The sequence below is a fragment of the Geotrypetes seraphini genome, chromosome 2, assembly GCF_902459505.1.
Source record: "Geotrypetes seraphini chromosome 2, aGeoSer1.1, whole genome shotgun sequence".
Lineage (NCBI taxonomy): Eukaryota > Metazoa > Chordata > Amphibia > Gymnophiona > Dermophiidae > Geotrypetes > Geotrypetes seraphini.
Window position 1 is genome coordinate 150,722,020 of NC_047085.1, and position 23,293 is coordinate 150,745,312.

The 23,293-nt window shown below is 43.4% G+C and overlaps 1 protein-coding gene across 2 annotated transcripts in view; it reads right to left on the reverse strand.

The window, feature by feature from the left end:
• Positions 1-723: 723 nt before the first annotated feature.
• Positions 724-23,293, reverse strand: part of LAMA1 (laminin subunit alpha 1) — a 412,090-nt gene continuing 389,520 nt past the window's right edge. The window contains exons 60-63 of one of the 2 annotated variants that reach the window (XM_033934013.1): positions 17,108-17,261; positions 14,411-14,544; positions 5,733-5,955; positions 724-1,185 (exon numbers count right to left, since the gene is read on the reverse strand). In XM_033934013.1, the coding sequence (XP_033789904.1) occupies positions 1,025-1,185; positions 5,733-5,955; positions 14,411-14,544; positions 17,108-17,261 (672 nt within the window). In that variant the 3' untranslated portion in view covers positions 724-1,024. The remainder of the gene's footprint in view (positions 1,186-5,732; positions 5,956-14,410; positions 14,545-17,107; positions 17,262-23,293) is intronic. The other variant, XR_004538373.1, reaches the window with a different exon arrangement.

Consider the following 23,293-nt stretch of genomic DNA (forward strand, 5'->3'; position numbering starts at 1 on the left):
CAAATAGGGAGGGGGAAGTGTACAGAATCCGGTCCTTAATGCGTGTGGTTAGCACATTCAAACAGGCTACTGCAGAAATGTGTTAAAGTTTCTGTGGTATTATGCTTGTTTGCATACATAACCCAAGTGTTATTGATATTTTTTTTTTTCCATCTGGTATTGATGCCGTTTTTAAGCAAGGTCATTGAATGTCCTCTATTTGAGCAACTGAGGGATTACGTTGAAAGGGAGAAAGGCCTTAATGACATAGGAAATGGAATCATGGGTCAGACCAAAGATCTATCAAGCCCAGTATCTTTTTTTTTTTAATAGGGATAAACTAGGTCAGAAGCTGATTTACATGTACCCACTCCACACGCGGTTTGTATATCTCTGTTGTATCTCCTCTAAGCCGTTTCTTCTCCGAGCTAAAGAGCCTTAAAATCATTAGTCTTTCCTCATAGAGAAGTCATCATTTTTGCCTACTTTTATAATTCTGCTGTATTGTGTTTCGTTTCCACCGTCTTGCCTCAAGGGATTTTCTACATTTATCCTCTTTGTTTAAATTATTCAATGACTGCCATTCTGGAAGAGCTTGTGAATATAAAAACATTCTCGGCATCCGCCACCCTATCACAGTTTGCAAAGATCCCAGCTTACCTCAGGACCAATATGGTTACTTGGTATCTAGCACTTCATGATAAATGCTGCTGCAGACACACTTATCACTTGGAACTTATAGAGTAAAAGGAAATCATGTGCATTTTATTTTTTTCCCCCCATCAAAAATGACCAACATACAAAAAACCTGAAACATTGTCAAGTCATCAGCAGATTATGCATTGAACATAATGATAACATTTCATATCCAGTTAAAAAGGACAGCTTTTTAGTAGAGGTATCTGTTGAACCACTGCTCTAAATTAAACATTATTGTAAAACATATGGCTAAAAATATTTGACCTGAGCTGCACAGTAAATTAACACAGAGGAGTCCTCAGTTTTCAGCAGAAGTGTCCCAGAGGGCAGCACATTTCTCTAAATCTTAATCTTCCTTCCCAGGACAGGAATGAGGAAAGACTCCATGCAAGACAAAGGCTCTGCTGAGGTCATAGGCATCTGTCTGCTGGCTTTTAATCAGCATCAGGTTTCTCATGCATCCTCGGAATGAAATATGGCTATTCAGACAGTTCTGCTTCACGTCAGCTGTTTGGGAGGAAAGGGGTTGAGAAGAGACAAATGAAAACATTTTTTTTTTAATCTGTATTTAACACAGACAGAAAATGATGCCACGATAAATGACTTTAAATAACTAAAAAAAAAAAATAATAATAAATTAAACAGCATTATTTCAGTTTTCTTGATTTTGAACCAGGAATAAAAGTTCAAATCATTTATTAACAAAAATAATAATAATAATAATTATTATTATTTTATTCTTCTACACTGCCACAATCTTGCGAAAAGAAATTGAGAAAAAGAGAGAGAGATGAGAAGCTTCCAACCGCAGACGCACACAACTTCAGGCAGGCTCCAGCGGCCTGCACAAACGTGCCATGAAGGTAAGGGGAAGTGAGGGAGATAGATGCGACCAGTAGGTAGGAAGGAGGGAGGTGACCGTGTGCGTTCCCTCCCTTAACTGCGGAGACAAGGCCATTCACCGCTCCAGGGGGCGGTGGATGGCCTTATCCTCGTCCCCGCAGTGAGCACTTTTTTCCCTGCACTGTTTCGGCAGGTTACCCACGGCTAGCCGTGGGTAACAGTCACCATGTCATTCACTGTGTTATTCATTAAATGCCACAGACCCCCAGGTGATCCTCTTCACTCCCATTACCAGGATAACCACTATGGGATTTTAAATTAGGAAAAAAGTGATTACTCAGGGGAAAATTCTCAAATGTTCATGGAAAAATTCGACAGGTCGCTGTCGCAGCTGCTACTGTAACAATTTCAAAATGGCAAATCATTCTTAAAAAACCACACATGCAAAAGAGTCGCTAAATTTGAATGTGCAGATCACTGGTGATAGCGATTGGCACATTCAATGCAAAGTAAACCCACAAATAATTTAAAAAAAATGACCCAAATCAAACATTGGCAGGAGGGATGCCCACTCCCACCACCATCAAGCAGGGATGCCCAGTCCTTCCTGCCACTGCAGTTAAGCAAGCACCCCCCCCCACACACACACAGCAGGAGGGATGTCCACTTCCTCTTGCTGCTGCCATTAAGCAACCCCCTGACACCCCCCTGACAGCAGGAGGGATACCAACTTCTTCCGGTCACTGCCATTAAGCACCCCCTCCCCCCAGGAGGGATGCCCACTCCCTCCTGCTGCTAAGCAACATCTCCTGACACCCCCTCCCTCCAGCTGACAGGGGAGGGAGGTGTGAGTGGGGGTTACTTAACGGCAGCGGCGGGAGGCAATGGGTATCCCGTCTGCTGCTGGGGGTTTTTGCTTAACGGCAGCAGCAGGAGGGAGTGGGCATCCCTCCTACTGCCGGAGACGGGAGTATTGGAGGGGAGATTTGCTTAATGGCAATGGTGAGAGTGAGTGGGTATCCCTCCAGCTGCAGGGGGGGAGGTATGGGGGGTTACTTAACGGAAGCGGCGGGAGTGGGCATCCCTCCCACTGCCAGGGGGAGGGAGTTTTGCTTAATGGCAGTGGCGAGAGAGAGTAGGCATCCCTCCTGCTGCCGGGGGGGGGGAGGGGGATTTTTGGGTGGAATTGCTTGACGGTGGCAAAATTCTCTGGCAGGTCTGAGCTGTCAAGCCTACTTTCCTGTCAAAGCCTGAATCAATCAGCATCAGGCTTTGACCAGAAAGTACAGCTAGAACAGCTCAAGCCTGCTGGAAAATTTTGCTCGCAAATGTAGGACATCGAGGTTAGGGAATCACCCGGCAATAATAAAGAATTGCCCGGAGTGCAGCCGTGGACCAGCAATTGGGAAATGCTGGTCTAAGAGAAGAAGAAGGCTCAAGCTAAAGCTACTTATAACTTTGTCTCCTCCGAACCCTGCCCAAGCTACCATAAATTGGTTCAGCTGTTAAATGTTTGCATTAGATCCTCAGACAACATAAAGAAAGAAAGACAGATCCATAACATATTATTACTCATTGGTCTCCCTACTTAAAGAAGGATATAAAACTGCTGGAGAGGGTGCAGAGACGAGCAACTAAACTAGTGAAGGGTATGGAGAAACTGGAATATGAGGATCGACTTAAAACACTGGGATTGTTCTCCCTTGAGAAAAGGAGACTGCGTGGGGATATGATCGAAACCTTCAAAATACTGAAAGGAATCGACAAAATAGAGCAGAAAAAACTATTTACATTGTCCAATTTGACACGGACAAGAGGACATGAAATGAAGCTAAGGGGGGGGCAAGTTCAGGACTAATATCAGGAAGTTCTGCTTCACACAGAGAGTGGTTGACATCTGGAATACTCTCCCAGGGGAGATTATTGCGGAATCGACAGTCCTAGGCTTCAAAAGCAAACTAGATGCATATCTCCTTGAGAGAGGCATATAAAGATATGGTTGGCTATAAAATAAGCCAGGTGTATACCTAGCAGGGCCTCCGCGTGTGCGGATCGCCGGACTTGATAGACCGAAGGTCTGATCCGGAGATGGCGCTTCTTATGTTCTTATGTACTCTCTTATTCAATTCTTAACATAAGCATTCAAAAACGAAAATATGATTCCATGACAATGTTCTAGCCTCTCAAGTAATTTCAATGGTTAAGAGAAGCTTGAGATTCAAAGCCATTTAAGTGAACAAGAACGTGGGCACCTCCTGCCCACTTAAATCCCACTTAGTATACCAGCAGCCAACATTCAGTGGCATTTAACTAGGCAATGCCACTGAATATTGGCACTAACTAACTATTTTGAATGTGGGCAGTAGAGTGGTGTTCTGGGGATGAAGCTGGGATGAAACCGGGAATTATGCGGATGCCAGCCATATTCAATGCCAGTGTCCACTTAGCTAACTTGGCCTGGTTAGCTATGTGGGTGCTAGCGCTGAATATTGGATTACATCTGCATAATTACCAGGCTGCATCCTGAAGATGATACCCCTCCTTCCAGTCCCTTTCCTCAATCAAGTCCAATCCTTCTCTTACCCCCTACATTACAAGGCCAGGTGAACTAGCTGTCACTCTTGGCCCTCACGGCTCCTGATTGAAAATGGTTGCTGCGTCCTCCGGAGGTAGTCTTGCAGTATTATCCATGAGGCTGACCCCCTAGAGGTAGTATTGCAAGACTACCACTAGAGGTCCCAGTGGCCATTTTCAGTCTCTCAACAATATGAAATGTTTAACTACACCAAGCATGTTTAGGGAAGCAGCCAAGTGATTGTTATAGTGAGGTGCTATTATAAGACTTTATTCAAATAAAGATTAGGGCTGGTCTCATGTCTGCAGTGCAGAAGACTGTCTCTTCTGTGTTTTGATGTACAGCGCTGCATATGTCTAGTAGTGCTATAGAAATGATTAGTAGTACCATGCTGTAGACAAGAGTCTTCACAGCCAATGGGAGGGAGGGAAGGATTCTCAATCACTCAGACAACATTCTGAATTTAGGGCCCATTATTACAGAAAGGAGCCCTGATGACTTGCCCCCAGTTGAGAACTGTTCACAGCGGTGATTAGGTTGAGTGAATTGTGAGGAGAAATAAAGTGGTGGGGAGGAGGTAGAATTATCCCTGGTAGTTGTGAATAAAGGTTTCCACACACGTTTGGATTGATCCATGCAAACTTAAATTTTGTGGTGCACTTCCATTGGATCCCAGAGGAAGGTCTGCACCACCAATCTTTGCTGTGTGTCTTTTGGACTGATTTTGTATTGCCTGCATCGTTTGTATCTGTGAAGAACATTTGTGATTAAAACTTTTTATCACGAACATCGTTTCCACAGTTGTTCTTTGTTAAAGGTTTATGGTGCCTTAGTCCATTGGAAGCTGGCTCCAATTGAACTAGAATGCCAGAGGAGCAATCAATTGCAGGGCAAAAAAAAGAGAAATCCCTCTTCTCTGTGTTGAAGGGAGAATTTTTACTGAATCAGGTATATGATGAGGAGATTTATAAGAACAAAAGAATAGCCTTACTGGGTCAGACCAATGATCCATCAAGCCCAGTAGCCCGTTCTCACAGTGGCCAATCCAAGTCACTAGTACCTGGCCAAAACCCAAGGAGTAGCAATATTCCATGCTACCGATCCAGGGCAAGCACTGGCTTCTCCCATGTCTTTCTCAATAACAGACTATGGACTTTTCCTCCAGGAACTTGTCCAAACCTTTCTTAAAACCAGCTACGCTATCCGCTCTTACCACATCCTCTGGCAATGCGTTCCAGAGCTTAACTATTCTCCGAGTGAAAAAAAATTTCCTCCAATTGGTTTTAAAAGTATTTCCCTGTAACTTCATCGAGTGTCCCCTAATAGGGTCCAGTGAGTGTGACCCTCAAGATTGAAAATATTAATCAACTGGCATGTTTTTAGAGCATTAAGACAAAAATGCAATGGAGATACACTTAGGACTCCTTTTACTAAGTTGCGGTAGCGTTTTTAGTGAGCGCTGCAGATTAGCGCGTTCTAACCCTCGCGCTACGCTGAGAAACTAACACCAGCTCAATGGAGGCGTTAGCATCTAGCACGCGCCGTAATTTAAGCGTGCACTAAAACCGCTAGTGCAGCTTAGTAAAAGGAGCCCTTAAAGGTTATTCTTAACTGAAGGAATACATAGAGCACCTACCGGGATAGCCACCGACATAGATAGGATTGTTGGTATCTGCAGATGTGGACTGGGCATGAGGATTCACCGCCTGCACCGTGTTTCCATCCACAGTCAAAGCAATATGATGCTTACTCTTGTTCACCTCAAGTTTGTGCCACTTGCCATCGCACAGGATTCTGGAACCGCTGGGCACAGAGCTAACGGTGATTCTGCCTGCTCCATTGTTGACATGAAACATAACCTGTGTAAATATCATTTTTATTTAAAAAACATGTATCATCTGTCAATCTGTAAAGTTCTCAGCAGAGCACATAAAACATCACAAATATGCATAATAAACAGGAAATAAAGGTTACAAATAATCCTAAAAATTCCACCCCCACCCCCAACAAAAAAAGAAATAAAACAAAGCCTAAGAAACAAAAGTATAAGCCAATGTAAAAAAAAAAAATAATAATGCATTTTCACTTTTTTGCTGAATTAAAAAAAATAAAAAAATAATTCATTAGATGAGTCTTAATAGTTAGGGCCACAGATACCACTTCAGAATAATAAGTAATATTTTGGTTCGGTTGCTCAGTTTAGTCTGCTTAGGCCAAATAAGACCCAATTACTCTAATCTGTTGTTCTTTCCTCTGGAATGCACATTCTGCCCATTGCTACCCTGGCCTGAAAAGGAAGTGCAGAAAGAAAACATGAGTAAGGGGAAGAACAGGGTTAAGAGGGGAGACAGGAAGGGGAAGAATCAGGGAAAAAAGATAGAGGAGGAAGCTCTGGATGGATGTGATAACATGAGTCAGAATGAAGGGTGAAGACATGAAGAGGTGATGGTGAGAACAAAGGTGGAATAGAGATTAAACTAACTGAAAAATGTATGAAGTAAATACATGATGTCAAAAATATTGAAATACTGAAAAGATACCGAGTGGGAGAAATACAGCTACAGAGAGAATAAAGTAAAGGCCCAATATTCAAAATGATTAATGCAGTAAACTACCCATGGTGTGGTCAAACAATCATGTTGGTGGCACAAGAAATCTATGGCAGAGATGCCGACACATGGTTTATCATTATTTTGCATCAGATTTGACTACAAGTAGAGGCTAACTACAATACATATACAGTGATACCTTGGTTTACGAGCATAATTTGTTCCAGAAGCATGCTCGTAATCCAAAGTACTCGTATATCAAAGCACATGTCCCCATAGAAAATAGTGGTAACGTAGACGATTCGTTCCAGAACCCAAAACGTGGCCCAGGGGTCTGTACCTGTCAGGTGCCGGGTGTTGCAGCACCGTCTCCTCCGTCAGCCTCCTCCGTCCATCATCCGCTGAAGAACCCCGCAGTGCCACTTCGGGGGGGGGGGGGGGGGGGATGCTTCTAATGTCCGGAGAACCCCGCAATGCTGCTTTGGAGGGATGCCTCTTCCGTCCGCCGGCCAGCCTTCCACGTCAGGTGCCTTCTGCATGTTGGAGAGCCTCTATCTGAGCCTACGCAACCGAGTGCCGTCCCACCTGCACGTTACGTATGACACGCACGTCGATAATTGACGTTGTGCGTGCCATACGCAACGTGCAGGTGGGATGGCACTCGTCTGCTTAGGCTCAGATAGAGGCTCTCCAACATGCGGAAGGCACCCGACGTGGAAGGCTGGCCGGCGGATGGAAGAGGAATCCCTCTGAAGCGGCGCTTCCTGCAGTGTAAGTGCTCGTTTATTGAGGCAGTGCTCGGTTTAAGAGACAAAAGTTTGCTGAGTGTTTTGCTCTTTTTGCAAAACACTCGCAAACTGCGTTACTCGCAAACCGAGGTTCCACTGTACTGTAATTGTGTATAACAATATTGGACTAGGTAATTCCTGACACATGCATCACTGCTGAAACACAGCCGTGTTGAGTTTGATTTTTTGTGCCATCGACAATTGTATTTGAGTGAGAGCATCTTGTGTTTTTCTGTTGGTATCATTAAACTTTTCCAGAAGGTTCTTTGCTCCTTTTTTGGGGGAATTATATTTCCTCACTATTCTGCTCCACAGTGGTCAAACAATCCCTACTAGGGATTACATGAGGACTTTTGGTAGTTTACTTATTTATAAAATATTCTATACCACCAATTTGTCAAAGGTCATTCACAGTAAAAATATATTTAAAGAAAAAAACATACCATACAATCATCCTTTTAAAATTTAACTCATAGGAGGTAATTCTATAAGGTAAGCAGCAAGTACAAGACACATAAATGCCGGTACTCTAGTCATTAATGTGCTAATGTTAACATATACACGCACAAATAAAAATAATCTGGCTATACGCTATTCTGTAAATTCATGCATATCTTTGATAGTGTGTACTTTGTAAGTAGGTATTCACAAGACTGGAAAATATAACAATGTACATAATTTATAGAATTCTATAAGTGGCATGTGTATTTACATCAGCTCAATGGTTGGCATCTAAACACATAAGTGAGTATATACCCGGTTAAACTAGTGTAATTCTAGTCTTGCTGTCACTCAGTCTTGGGATGCCAGCTAGCTCTCTGGGTCAGGCTCCTGAAACCAGGGCTAGCAAAAAGGAAGTCTTTGAACTGGGCGAAGGCCATTGACAGGCTAAGTCCCAGTAGGCCGGAGGATAGCTTCTCCTGAGTCCAATCACTCCATACAGTTCTCAGCTCAAATGGAATAAATCAAGTTGAAACTGTGGTGTACAGTAATTGAGAACTGGAAATTTATTCAATACGTGATTTGTAAGTACAAACAAATAATCTATTTACAATCTGGTTTCAGAGTACAAAAATAGGTAAAAGCTCCTTTCAGAAAATCAAGCCCAATATACCTTCATTGTGTTTTCCAATGTCCTCATACACATCCTTCACTTCTTGTGGTGAGCCACACCGGGTCCTACCCTCTTCCTATCAAGCAGAAACAATGCACTGAGGCTCCACCTGTGGTGAAGACACTCAATTCTCTCATACCACCCCCCCATCCACACTAACAATCTCTGTCCCCTTCCTGGTGTCAACCCTCGGGTGAAGGGTCCTATTGTATTAATGCTAAGTGAGCCATGATGGGTCTCACTCTCTTTCCTCAGCCCAGGCCCACCCTTTCTTCCCTGTGAAGTAGAGAGTTGCGCGGGGACAGAAATCCCACCCGTCCCCACCAAAGTCCCACCCGTCCCCGTGAGGACTCCCACCCGTCCCCACCCGTCCCCGTGAGGAATCCCTCCGTCCCCACCCGTCCCCGCGAGGAAAACCCTCCGTGCCCGCCCGTCCCTGCGAGGAATCCCCTATGTCCCCGCCCGTCCCTATAAACTACAGAAATAGTTATTTCATTTAATTATGCTACTGAATTAAAGGCTCTGGTAGAAACCCATTTAAAAATAAGCAAAAAGACTTTATTAATTTGGAAATATTAATTGGGAAGAATACATACTTTGTAAACGGGTTTCTACCAGAGCCTCTAAAGTTTATAAATTTTTATCAACACAACTAATATACTACTTTATCCTTAAGCAAAAAAATTTAAAAAAAAAAGAATTTTTTTCCTATCTTTATTCCCTGGTTTCTGCTTTCTTCATGTTCTTGTTCAATTCCTTCCATCCACTGCCTCTCTTCTCTCTGTGTCTTCCATTTGCTCTGTTACTGTGCCTCTCCCTTTCTCCCCCCTCCCAAATTGGTCTGGCACCCATCTTTTTCCCTCCGCTCCCCCCATAGTCTGGCACCTCTGCCTTCTTCCCTGCCAGCGTCTTCTTCCCATTCCCTCTTCCCCATTTCCTTTCAGTGTCCTTCTCCCCCACCATCTTCCCCATGTCCTGTCAGGCAGCATCCTTCTCCCCCCTCTGCCTTCCCCATGTCCTTTCAGCGTCCTTCTCCCCCCTCTGTCTTCCCCCTGTCCTTTCAGTTGCCTTCTCCCCCCTCTGTCTTCCCCATGTCCTTTCAGCAGCCTTCTCCACCCCTGTTTTCCCCATGTCCTTTCAGTGGCATTCTCCACCCCTTTGTCTTCCCTAGTGCTTTCAGGGTCCTTCCCCCCCCTCCTCCCGTTTACCCCATGTCCACCCCTTTGTCTTCCCCAGTGCTTTCAGCGGCCTTCTCCCCCCTTAAGCGTCTTTTCTTCTCCACTCCACCTTTCCTCCACCTTTGTGGCGCTTTTGCACCGGACCGACAACAGAACAGGCCCGGTCGGACAAATCTCCCTGTCCTGTAGCCGCGAATCTAAATTACCTTCTTACAGCAGCTGGAGTAGTGAAGCTGCTGTAAGAGGTAATTTAGATTTGCGGCTACAGGGCAGGGAGATTTGTCGGCCGGGCCTGTTGTCGGTCGATCGGGGGACCTGACCGGCTGTGCACATTCTCCGGGGCGGACCGCCCCCTCCCCCTTCTTTCGTACCCCATTGCCTTCTCCCTACCTGCCCTGCCGCACACAGCCGACCGGAAGTCTTCCTGATGTCAGCGCTGACGTCGGAGGAAGGGAGGGCTTTGCTTAAGCCCTCCCTCCGACGTCAGCGCTGACATCGGGAAGATTTCCGTTCGGCTGTGTGCTGCGACAGGGCAGGTAAGGAGAAGGAGACTACCCTCGCGGCTCGAGTGCACTGCGATCCAACCCCGCAGGAACCCCGCGACCCTCGGAGGCGTCCCCACGGGATCCCCGCGACCCTAGGGGGCGTCCCCACGGGATCCCCGCGACCCTAGGGGGCGTCCCCACGAGATCCCCGTGACCCAAAGGGGGAACCCGCGGGATCCCCGCGGGTCCCGCGAGATTCCCGTCATCCCCGTTCCCGTTCTCTACTGTGAAGCTGAAAAACAATCTTTTGCTTACTCTGCTAACAAACCTTACTAAGGCCTAGATGCACTAAGAAGACTGTGTGGGTCTGCTCCGATTCCATTTTTTGGTCGATTCAAAAGGAGCTATTGATGAACTAAAAAGTTTGTATGCATACGATTCACTTGGAGGTTTGTCGTAATCCCCAACTCTCCAGTCTGACTGATGGCTGTGAGAGCGACTCTCACACATGTGCAGAGCTGGCAGGGGAAGCCCAAACAGCTGTTCGGGGCAGGAAACCTTTTTTTTCTTAATGGGCATAGATGCTGTGTGTGTTACACATGCACAATATCTGCCCCATTAAAAAATAAAAGAAGAAAAAAAAGCACCCCCCACCGATGACGGCCCTCCCCAATGAATCAGCACTGGCACTGTGAACCAACCCCCCTAAAAAAAAATGTGGTGGCAAAAAACAGCAAGAGGAATGCCCACTTCTTCCTACCATGCTGATGCCCCCCCCCCCCCCCCCGCAAAATAAAATTTGCAGGAGGGATGCCCACTCCCTCCTGCCATGGTGTCTCCCCCCCTCCCTGTTAAAAAGAAAATTGGGTCAAACTATCAAAGATGGCTCAGAGGACAAAAGCTGTGAACTGAGGAATAAATTCACCAGACTACAGATAGATGAACATTTTCAAATAAGATCAGGAAAGCTGACATTTAAAGGATTATTTTAAAAAAATTATTCAACATAAAAGAAAGAGCCCTGTGATTGAAGTATGATAATGATGATCTCTTCTACTGTTTGCTGTCTTAAGAAAATATTTGACATTTCTTCAAATAATCGCATCAAACAAAAATACAGATTTATGCTCCCTATTGACTTTAACACAAATATGATTCAATTTCTCTTTGACATTGGTTCTTCACCTGATTTTCTTTATTTTCTTTTCTACTGCTATAAACTCTGTGCTAAACACTGCTGTAGATGAAGGCATTTTGGCTGTTGTATGTGTATAAAAGGCTTCTTATTAAATTATCCCATGTATACAAGGTTTAAGAGACTATGAGGAAAAATAGCCAAGGAGGCAAAAAAATTTAAGCCGTTCTTTCAATATATTAAGGGGAAACGACCAGTGAAGGAAGCAGTGGGGCCATTAGATGACCATGGAATAAAAGGAGTACTAAAGGAGGACAAAGCCATCGCCGACAAACTGAACACATTTTTTGCGTCTGTATTTGCTGAATATACCAGAAGCCGACATGCTATACACAGGAAATGAAGATGAGAAACTGACAGTGTCGACGGTCAGCCTAGAAGAGGTATGCAGGCAGATTGATAGGCTTAAAACGATAAATCCCCGGGCCCGGACGACATCCACCCGAGGGTAATCAACAAATTGAAAGGGATTGTAGCTCAACTGCTTCAACTAATAGCCAATCTGTCAATCAAATCAGGAAGGATTCCGGAAGACTGGAAAATGGTGAAGGTTCGAAGGGAGATCCGGGAAACTACAGACAAGTGAGTCTGACTTCGGTACCGGGAAAGATGGTAGAGGCACTGATAAAGTACCACATCATTGATCACCTTGACGGATACAATCTGATGAGGACCAGCCAGCACGGCTTCAGCAAAGGAAGATCTTGCTTGACAAACTTACTGCACTTCTTTGAGGGAGTAAACAGGCAGATAGACAAGGGTGACCAGGTCGACATTGCATATCTAGGCTTTCAGAAAGCGTTCGACAATGTCCCGCATGAACGTCTACTTCGAAAAATTGCGAGCCATGGAATCGAGGGTGATATACTCACATGGATTAAAAACTGGTTGGCGAATAGGAAACAGAGAGTGGGGGTAAATGGACAATACTTGGACTGGAAAAGCATCATGAATGGAGTGCCATAGGGTTTAGTGCTCAGGCCCATGCTCTTCAACATATTTATGAATGACCTGGAAATTGGTATGAGTAAGGTGATTAAATTTGCTGATGATACAAAGTTATTCAGAGTAGTGAGGACACTCAAGGAATGGGCCACAAAATGGCAAATGAGGTTCAACGTGGATAAGTGCAAGGTGATGCATGTCAGTAACAAAAATCATATGCACAAATACAGGATGTCTGGTGCTGTACTCGGAGAAAGCCCCCAGGAAAGAGACTTGGGAGTGCTTGTATACAAATCAATGAAGCCGTCTGTGCAATGCACAGTGGCAGCGAAAAGGATGAAGATCACAAACAGATCTCAGAAGGTTATCATGCCACTGTACCGGGCTATGGTGTGCCTCCATCTGGAATACTGAGTCCAACACTGGTTGCCGTACATGAAAAAGGACATAGTACTATTCAAAAGGGTCCAGAGAAGAGCAACAAAAATTGTTAAGGGACTCGAGGAGTTACCTTACAATGACAGGCTAGAGAAACTGAGTCTCTTATCCCTTGAAAAGAGGAGCCTGAGTGTGGACATGATTGAAACATTAAATATATTGAAGGAAATTGACTTAGTAGAGAAAGAGAGATTGTTCACCCTCTCCAAGGTGAAGAGAACAAGAGGGCACTCTCTAAAGTTAGAAGGGGATAGATTCCGTACAAATGTAAGGAAGTTCTTCTTCACCCAGAGAGTGGTAGAAATCTGGAACGCTCTTCCAGAGGCTGTTTTAGGGGAAAGCACCCTCCAATGATTCAAGAAAGGGTTAGATAAATTCCTGCTGAACCAGAACATATGCAGGTGGGCTATACTCAATAGGACACTGGTCTTTGACCTAAGGGCCGCCGCGTGAGTGGTCTGACCCAGCAGCAACAATTTTTATGTTCTTATGAGATATTCTTCTGCTGTTTATGGGAAATGGGAATCAACAGCTACAGTACAGACTCCTGTATAACCATAACAGCACAAAGAAAATGTTCACAACATTGAGAAAACTGAGAAGAATCTAGCATTGTTTCACCAAAGAAAACTCAAATCTTGGGTCAGTCATTGATACTATCCCAACTAGATTATTGCAATGTCTTTTACAGCATGTAGGATACAAAGAAAATATATGGAAAAAAATATAAACCATTCAAAAGGTAGCAGCCAAACTTATTTTCTCAGCAACCAAATATGACGAAATGACACCCCTGTACCTCAAACTACTCTTGCTCCCCTTCGAAGCAACATGTATTTTTAAACTATGTACATCTTCCATGGCAAAACACCAGACTTAGGGTTACCATAGAGCTCCAGAAAAAGTAGGACAGGTTGATACATCCAGATTTTACTTCCATTGAAAGCAATGGAAGTAAGGAAGAACAAATTGAGACATCTGGGTTTTACTTCCTTTTAAAGCAATGGAAGTAAAACCCAGATGTCTCAATCCGTCCTCCTTTTTTTGAATTTAATCAAAATACCACTCAAAGACAAATATAACCTGATCAGCAACCAAATGAGAATAAGATTCCCAAATCCTAGAGGAATCAAACACAAAACTATTCACTCTACAGATTTCCCATAGCTGACAGCAAAATGTTAGATTCCTTTACCAGCACAATTAAGGAACGCCCCCTCCTGCTACAACTTTCGTAAAGGCCTAAAAATCTATTTAGAAAATACCTTAACCTCCCCCCACCCCCAAACAGGCTACAACCACCAGAAACCAAACAAGACAGAAACCATCTCGATAGATGACCAAGCTCCCTATAAACCGGGAAAGAGACATCCATACCAGAACCCCTAATATCAAGACTATAACACCAGATATAGCCAATCTTCTCTCCAAACCATATACCATAATCATATGCCTACACAAAATACAAATCAAATCATCTGTCATGAACCCTAATGAAATAATGTAATCCCTAGATATGACCAGGCTCTTCTAAATTGTAAATCGCATTAACACCTTCCGGGGCATATTAGCAATCAATAAGTATTAATGTAATGTAATATATATAAATCTAACTAACTTACCTTGTTATTCACAATTTCCAGTCCAATAGCATCAACTTTGGCACTACTGATTCCAAGGAGGACACCATTCATAGCTGTAGTGCGAAACTCAAATGTAATGTTCACATCTGATCGTACTTTGTAACCTTCTTTGACTGCAAAATGAAATAAAATGTTAATTTCCTTTTTGTAAAGGTGGCATAATCAATCAACAATTACATTCATGGTCCTATAGAAATAACACAATATCTAGATGCTAACAAAGGTGAACATAGACTCATGGCCAACCAGGTGAGCATTATAAGAGACAAAGGATCAGGACTGCTTTGGGCAGGAAGGGTGGAAGGGGGACGTTAAAGACAAACATCGTCAGAAAGACAGAACTGTAGCAGATATCCAATGAGTAATTTCCATGCAAAATTTGTTCTCTCCCTATTTTTTTCAGCAGAAAATGGCAGAGAAGGATACCACAACAGTCTTTTTCAGTTGACAAGTCCAAGATTTATGAGTCACAGCACCATGTACGGAGGAAACATGAGCAGTGTGACTCCATCTCTAATCATTAGGTGGTCAAATCATGCAATAGTGGAAGGAGGAAAAGAACACTGATCTCTTCCTATCATTCCCAAATCTCTCTCTCTCTTTCTGCATGAGAACTTTGATCTGGAATTCAGTTTCACATCTCAGCATATTTCTCCTATGTAGCTACCTGGCTATCAGAACACTACTTTAAACATTGTAATATAAGTTTCTGTAAAGTACTCAGATGTTATAGTGATGGGTGGTATACCAAATACCAATCAACGTAAAACATATCTTTTCTCACAAACTTAAATTCTCTCTTCCACATTTTCTTAATAGATAACACCACTAACCATTCTCTTCCTTTGGTATGCATCTCTAGGGTTGTTTTAGATTTCTGTTTACCATTTCTCAATTTCCTTATCTATAACACCCAAGCCCACCCTTTCCTTTCTAAATATGCTAAGAAAAACCTTATCCATTGTCTCACCACTACTCACTTGGACTACTGCAATCTCTGAACCATCTTTCTTTGCTAGTCATACAGCTTTTTTGAAACTGGGCACAATTTCATTTCACAGTTAATTCAAGGTGAATTACAAAACAATACATACAAGCATAAGATCATACATACTTTTATAGTTCATTACCCCCATACATTATATGGGAAGCCTTCCAAAACCACCTACTGTACCCAACTGTACACCACAATAGCCCTTTTACTTGCAGGTAGAGAATGACACGGTGACAAAATTCATCCACCGTTCCCGTCCCCGCGGATAACCACGGGAAACCATCTTCATGTCATTCTTTAAGGAGAGAGGAAAGAATCAGAGTATAATTGGGCACAACCACTGACCTGCAAGCTTTGCTTTGAAGAATGCTGGTGTAGAAGTACCGAGGTTGAAATAGACACTAGAAAATGACATGGGATTATTTCCAGTGGTTATCCGCGGGGACGGGAACGGTGGATGAATTTTGTCACCGTGTCATTCTCTAATTGCAGGCGTCACCTAGATGTAGGTACAGTAGTTTTTGATGGGTTTTGGAGGACTCTCAGTTTCCATCACAACTGTATGGGCCAGAGTCCCCTTCTCTGCAGTTCACTGCACTGACCACTAGGCTACTCCAGGGACCTCCTTGCTGCTCTAATAGGACTAGCCAAAATATTTGCACCTGTCATATAGGATGGTATGTACTGTTTCTTTTACATTTTGGGGGGCTGGGAGGGGGGTAAGTGAACACTAGGGGAGTAAGGAGGCCATGCCTTAATCCCTCTAGCGGTCATCTGGTCAGTTTGGGCATCTTTTTGCCACTTACTCATTATTGTAGCAGATCTAGCTTCAAATGTCCTACTTTTTTGCACTGGATCTCTTTACAATGTTTCATTAGTGCAGAAAAATGTCCACATCATAAGCCCATCCTAGTCCCACCCTAAACACACCTCCAATATATCCCTTTGAGATTTAGATGCAGTACAGATGACCTGCATAGAAAAGCATCTTGAAGTGTGTTTCCAAAATATCAATTTGGACGTTTGGGCAAAAAAAAAAAAAAAAAAAAAAAATCCATCTGCCACTCTGTGCTACTGTTTGGACATTTTTCTGTTTTGAAAATGAGCCTCTTAATTATCTTAAGCTATATTGATGTTACCATCCGAGGGAGGTGGTGGAGAGGAAACCAGTGACGGAATTAAAAAAAAAAAAAAAAAAAAGCGTGGTATGAACACAGAGGATCTCTAACCAGAAAATGAAGGATATAAGTTGAAGAACTAAGACCAGTAGTGGGCAGACTTGCATGGGCTATGATCTGTATATGGCAATTCAGTTTAGGATGGACTTGAAGTGTTACCACACAGCTATCTCAAAATAAAGCAAACCCCTCGGAAACTGCAGATTCTTAGGTAGACCTAAATTATTCTTTAATTATTACAAGAATGAACTAGCGCTTCATATAGTATAGGATGGAGGGGTCCAATTTCATAGCCGTCTATCTTTCACATTAAAATTTTGCAAGACTATGAAATGCCCAGCACCAGTTATGAAAGAGACTGTTTACATATAGATAACAGGTTAGTTTGGTTCCAGTTCATTTTCTCAGTACTGAAATGATAACGGAGAAGTAACTCTTGCAACATTTTAAGAAATAATCACCAATTCAAGCAATTTCTCTAGCACTTTCATTCCTGTTATTTACCCAGAGCAGCAAATCCAGTTCCATCAAAGAAAGTGCCTTCTTGGGCAGCTGTATAGCACTTATTCACAGCATGGATTGAAAGAGGGCTCACTTTGTCCAGCAGTTTACTATTAATCTTCACACTACTGATGCATGCTGGAATACTGTGTGTAACCTAAACAGAAGAGATTTTTTTTTTATTGGTTTTATATTAATTACTATAAAGAAGTGCTATTGTTCTTTACCTTGTTTCTCCGCCCAACCAAGAATGATGCAGAGCCATGAAACTTACAAGTTATTCCACACTTTTTCATGACACTTTTTGTTTCAATGATATGATATGAAATGAAAAGAATCAAGAAAAGTGTGGAATAACTAAGTTTCATGACTCAACATCATTCTCTGTTGGGCTGATAACTTTTCAGTGGCCCCTCGTATATTAGCCTGGCTTATAGGGCTATACTTCCTCTCAAGCAGGCAGAAAGATAAAATGCCTCACAACTTCCTGTAATACTTTGTTGACACTTTGACTCATCTGCATCAAACAGACATCTTCAGTTATATATCTAGACACAAATGAAAATTTTAAGGCTATCTAATGTATCCTCTATAATAAACCCCTAAGCACGCATGCACATTTAGGGTTTTGTGATTCCTGCCACCGTGGTGTGTGCCTCCGTGCCGAATTCTATTTCCGGCACGTGGGGCGGCTTACAACGGCAGTGGCGGTTTGATTACTGCGCTGCCGCTACCAGGACGCCTCTTCTCACCCCCAGACCAGCAAATGCAGCAGCCGCGGGGCATTTGCTAGGCCGGCCTATGTCGATAATGCGAGGTGGGCTGGCTTAGCAAAAGCCCCAAGGCTGCCCGGGCTAGCGGATGCTGGACAGGGGGAGCAGGGAAAGGAGAAGGCCTACTGCTCGACAGGGGGATCAGGTAAGAGGTGCTGCTGGACAGGGGGGAGGTAAAAGGAAGGGGAAGGCCTACTGATGGACAGAGGGAGCAGGCAAGAGGTGCTGCTGGACAGGGGGGAGGTAAAAGGAAGGGAGAAGGGCTGCTGCTGGACAGGGGGAGCAGGGAAGGGGTGCTGTTGGACAGGGGAGGAGGTAAAACGAAGGGAGAAGGTCTGCTGCTGGACAGGGGGAGGAGGGAAGGGGTACTGCTGGACATGGGGGAGGTAAAAGGAAGGGAGAAGGGCTACTGCTAGACAGGGGGAGCAGGGAAGGGGTCCTGCTGGACATGGGGGGAGGTAAAAGGAAGGGAGAAGGGCTACTGCTAGACAGGGGGAGCAGGCAAGGGGTGGTAGTGGACAGCCGAGGAAAGAGAGACAGAAAGAAAGACAGACAGACAGAAAGCGGCCGAGAGAGAGAGAGAAAGAAAAACAGACACACACATCTATTCTAGCACCCGTTAATGTAACGGGCTTAAAGACTAGTATCATCATAAAAGTGAATGAAAAAAACCATATTATTCTGGTCCAAAAAAAATAATCTCTTATCACTCAACAATAAGAAATTCCATTTCGGACTAGAAGAATATGTTTTTTTGGCAAATAATTGATCAGTGTTAAAAAGGAACAATTGGATTTCCCCCAGTGTTATATATAGATGCAGCTTACATGTGTTTTTTTAGGAAAGAATGTGAATATACAACAATAAGAATATGCAGTCGAGCTCGCTATCCAGTCTTAATGATTTAACAACAAATTTAAATAACAAATTTAAAAATGTAAGAGAGTGGGTGTTCAGATACCTGTAAGACCGAGTAAATTTAAATGTCTTTTTAAAGGATGATTTACATCATTCATGACATCACACGCTGGTTTAAAATGAGGCCGTTCTGATTCATGGCCATCTTTGCCGCTGGAGTGAGCACGAAGTTTGGGTGCCGCTAGTAAGTGCCCTTGGGTTGTAAAGAGGATTTACAATCTGCAATGAAGATTTCTATGTTGCTGGCCTTTTTCTTTCTTTTTTAAGGATGTATCTGGGTCCCTTGCCCTGATGCAGCACAGACCGAAATGCTGGCTTGCCTTCATCGGTGGTGGACTATTGATCAGGCAAAGATTGAGTGGAGAACACAACATATTCAAGGAACATAAGAAAGATAAGTGATGCTTTGTTCCTGTACATATCTGCCCCAGGGTATGAAAATGAGACTTTTCAGAGATGAGGTACTCAAGGGAATTTAATAGAACATTTATTGAGGGCTGATGGCACGCTCTTGCCCTGTGCTGATTTTCAGCAATAGTAATGACTCATCCCTCAGATCTTTTTGCTTTTTATCAGATTAGATCAGGGATGTCAAAGTCCCTCCTTGAAGGCTGCAATCCAGTTGTGTTTTCAGGATTTCCCCAATGAATATGCACGAGATCTATTTGCATGCACTGCTTTCATTGTATGCTAATAGATCTCATGTATATTCATTGGAGAAATCCTGAAACCCTGACTGGATTGCGGCCCTCGAGGAGGGACTTTGACACCCCTGGGTTAGACATTACATGCAATCACTGGGTTTGAACCACTCATCTCCCAATGTGGGATCACAGGTATGGGAGCTTTTGAAGGGGGACTAGGACAGTCATGTGTCCGTGTGGGGTCTTCATGGGTTGCTGCTCAAAGATTTACTCCAAAAGGATTATACTTACCTTCAGGTGGCATGGCATCGGGATCTAGGGGCACCAACATATTCACTAATTTTTCTCAGATAATATCTCAGATTCCTCATTTAGCACAAAACACAGAATTGCAGGAATGTCAATACAGAGTAATTTACAGGGCATATTTCTCGCAACATAGAGCATTTCTACCTGGATTCCCTAAAGCATACTCTTTATCTCCTCTAGAAATTACCAGATATCTTCTTCTTGTAATACGTTTTTTGTAATTCTTTTGTAATCCACCTTGAACCGCAAGGCAATGGCGGAATAGAAATCTCTAATGTAATGTAATGTGTGCAACTACCTCCCTCTGTAACAAATGCCATTTGGCTTCCAATAATTTTTTATCATGGTATTTGGAGTTGTCAGAAGATACAAATGTTTTGGATGTCTCCATTTAATTATTTATAATGGGTCTTGCATCATACCTTCCTCTACTCAGAGCTGGGTATCTTATTTCAGGATACTCGTTTTTGGGGTAATGTGGGGAGTGGAGTGTGGAGATTCTTGGGGAAGACCTATATGGTGGGGAAAAAAGGGTATTTTAAATCATTGGCTTCAAGAAAATCCTCTTATCTTTTTGGTATTGACGGAACAAACTTCATGCTTTAATGATGTGGGAATCTTATGGGGGTTGTAAGAAGCAATTAGCTTTCCTCCGATTTGAAATAAATATATCCAGACTCTGTCACCGAGAGTGAGAAGTTTAGTACTTAATGGGTTTACGACCGCATACCAAACTTGAAAATTACATTTTGCATAACATGGGAAGGGTGGGGAAGGGGGGGGGAGAGGGATGGGAAAGGGGTTTACTGTTTTAGTGGGATGGCACCAAAAGATCTTTCATAGCTGAGGTGCCATAAGAGTCAAAGGCACCCTGACCATTCAGATTACTAATTTGGGGTGGGGATTAGATCTATAATATGGGTTGTGACATTTCCGCCCTACGCGACGGTCATGTCAAAGTGAAACCCCGGTCTCAATCCTGTATTAGAGACCAGAGTCTGCCTAAGGACGATCAGGAAGAAGATCCTGAAAACCGTGCTGCCTGTCCTGAGCCTTCTGAGCCGGAGCAATGCCCAGAGTATAAGTTAGCTCCACGGCCCAAGAGAAACCTGAGTCACACTAGGAGGTTAAACCAGGTTCCCAGTAGTATTCTGCCCAGCAACCTGGAGGGGAGCCCAAGAGCACGCAAGCCAGACACACACACACTGAGTGCAGGGCGTGGCCAAAAGCCTCTTAAACAGCTCTCCAGAGCATTAAGGGGGAGAGCACACCAGGAACTGGCAGAGAAGGTTCTCCGAGCCAGGCAAAGGCCAGACCCCGCTCCAGAACCTATGGAGTGCGAGGATTCCCTACCTCAAGAGCCAGCTGAGCAGCTGGGTATGGTGGAAAACATGGAACTGGATGAATGGGGCATGCCTGAGACCGATACGGAGGAAGCCATGGATGTAGGCTTGGCAGCTTTCCACTAAGAGTTGCAGGTACGGAGCTGCATAAGAATAATAAGGGAAAAGATTAATGGAAAACTATTTTTGATGTTTTTTTTTTGTGTAAAGACAAGCCCAGAGCAGTGCTGCAGCAGCCTGATTAACTCACTGCACTACAGCTGTGCAGAGGCTCAGAGGAACTGGGGAAGGTTTGCTGGCTTGTGAAGCAGTTTCCCAATTAAACCACCTAAGTTCTAAGGACTCACAGAATTGGGGTAGGAACCCCGAAGAACCAAGGGTTGGGTTTCAGAGGGAGCTTATTGAAGCTAAATATTGAAAGGGGATCCAACAATTCTGTGGCCCAGCAGTGGGAAAGACTGTAAGCTAATTAGTGCTGAAAGAACAGGAGCCTGCAGTGAGGCTGGAGTTTTTCGTTTGCTTTGCATGCTTAAAGTTTACTTTGTGATAGAACCTGTACATACCTGGTGAAGAAACTGGATTGTCTTGAATTGAAAGTCCAGGGTGCAAGTGCAATTCTTAAGGACTTCCTATGGGACTAATTTTGATGTGTTTCTTCAGAGACTGTGTTTCAATACAGGGAGAGCAGTAAAACCGGGACTGTGAATTTACCTGATAGCAACCCTGCTCTGCTTTCACAGAACTGAGTGTAAGACAAAAGTCTTTTATTGGTGTTTTTTTTTTGAACAGGGAAACTTGGACTTTAATGATTCCTTATCTGAATTTTGAGTTTTCTAATGACTATGTGTTAGGCGATAAATTAAACTTGACACATTATTTTTGATTCAACTAGGCTCGCTGTGCTTTATTTGAGCGAAGCCTAGGGTATTGAGGCACCAGTGAGGTCTCCCCCTTTGGGAGCCACGCCAGGGTTGTGCTACCCCCTATCGGTGGTCCTCCTTAATCTTACAGAGGCCCCGGCAGGTGACAGGGTACTTTGGGGATTATTGTTGCAAAATTGTTATAATGTCTCATGTTCATTAGTACTTTTGTACTGCTGATTTTCTGTACTTTCTTTGGCTAAGTACAGTTTATGCACATTGTATTCTTAATAAAAACAGATTTATGCTAAACTGTTAAAAGTGTGATGCTTGCAAAGACACCAGTATATCATAATTAAGACTGAATTTGTGACTGTGTGCGTATGCATGGTGAACATTTACATAGAGGTGGTTTCCCTCTCCAGTATTGCCGGCAAGTGACATTCTGGTGGCATACAGGGATCTGAGGCTTTTTCCTCCTTTAGATCTTCAGTTAGTAGTTTTGGGAAAATTTAAAGCTTAATGGCAATTATATGATTTTACTTAGAAGTGAATATTTTTTGTAAGAGTGAATGTTACTTAGTATGGCCGCTGTTTATATGGATTGTCTATACTATCTAATAATGGAGTTCTTTTTTATTTGTTTTATTTTCATTTTATTTTTATTATATTTTGTGAACCGCTCGGACCAGTAAAATGAACGAGCGGTATAACAAGTTTAATAAACCATAAATGTGTTTAAATTGTTGAAGGAAGTTGCCCCTTTACAGCACGAGAAAGGCAAAAGTAACTGAGAAGAGATAACATACTGTGAGAGATTTATTTTTGTTAAAGTGGGGTTCCCCAGGGGTCTGTGCCGGGACCGCTGCTTTTTAACATATTTATTAATGATCTAGAGATGGGAATAACTAGTGAGATAATTAAATTTGCTGAAGAGACAAAGTTGTTCAAAGTGGTTACTGTATACTCAAATATAAACCGAGATTTCTGGGTCAAAAAATGGGGAACGGGTCAGGGGCAGGCTCCTCATGCGAGGTAGGCAGCTGATTCCTCTCAGTGGTGGTCGCAGCAGTCCTCCATGCTGTTTACCAGTCGCAAGGGGGGAGTGAGGAGTCAGTGGCACATCTGGATTATGAGCAGCCCTGCCTTTGTTCCTGTCCCGGTCCTGATCCTGCTAAATTGGCTGGCAATAACAAAGCCAAACGCTGTGGAGGCCTTCCCTCCTGCCAAATCAATAAAGGCTCTGCCAGTCTCGATCCTGCCCCCCCCCTCTAAAATTACCTCCTGATAAGTTAACTGCTTTTACCACATTCTATAAGTTATACAGGTGAATCCACCCAGA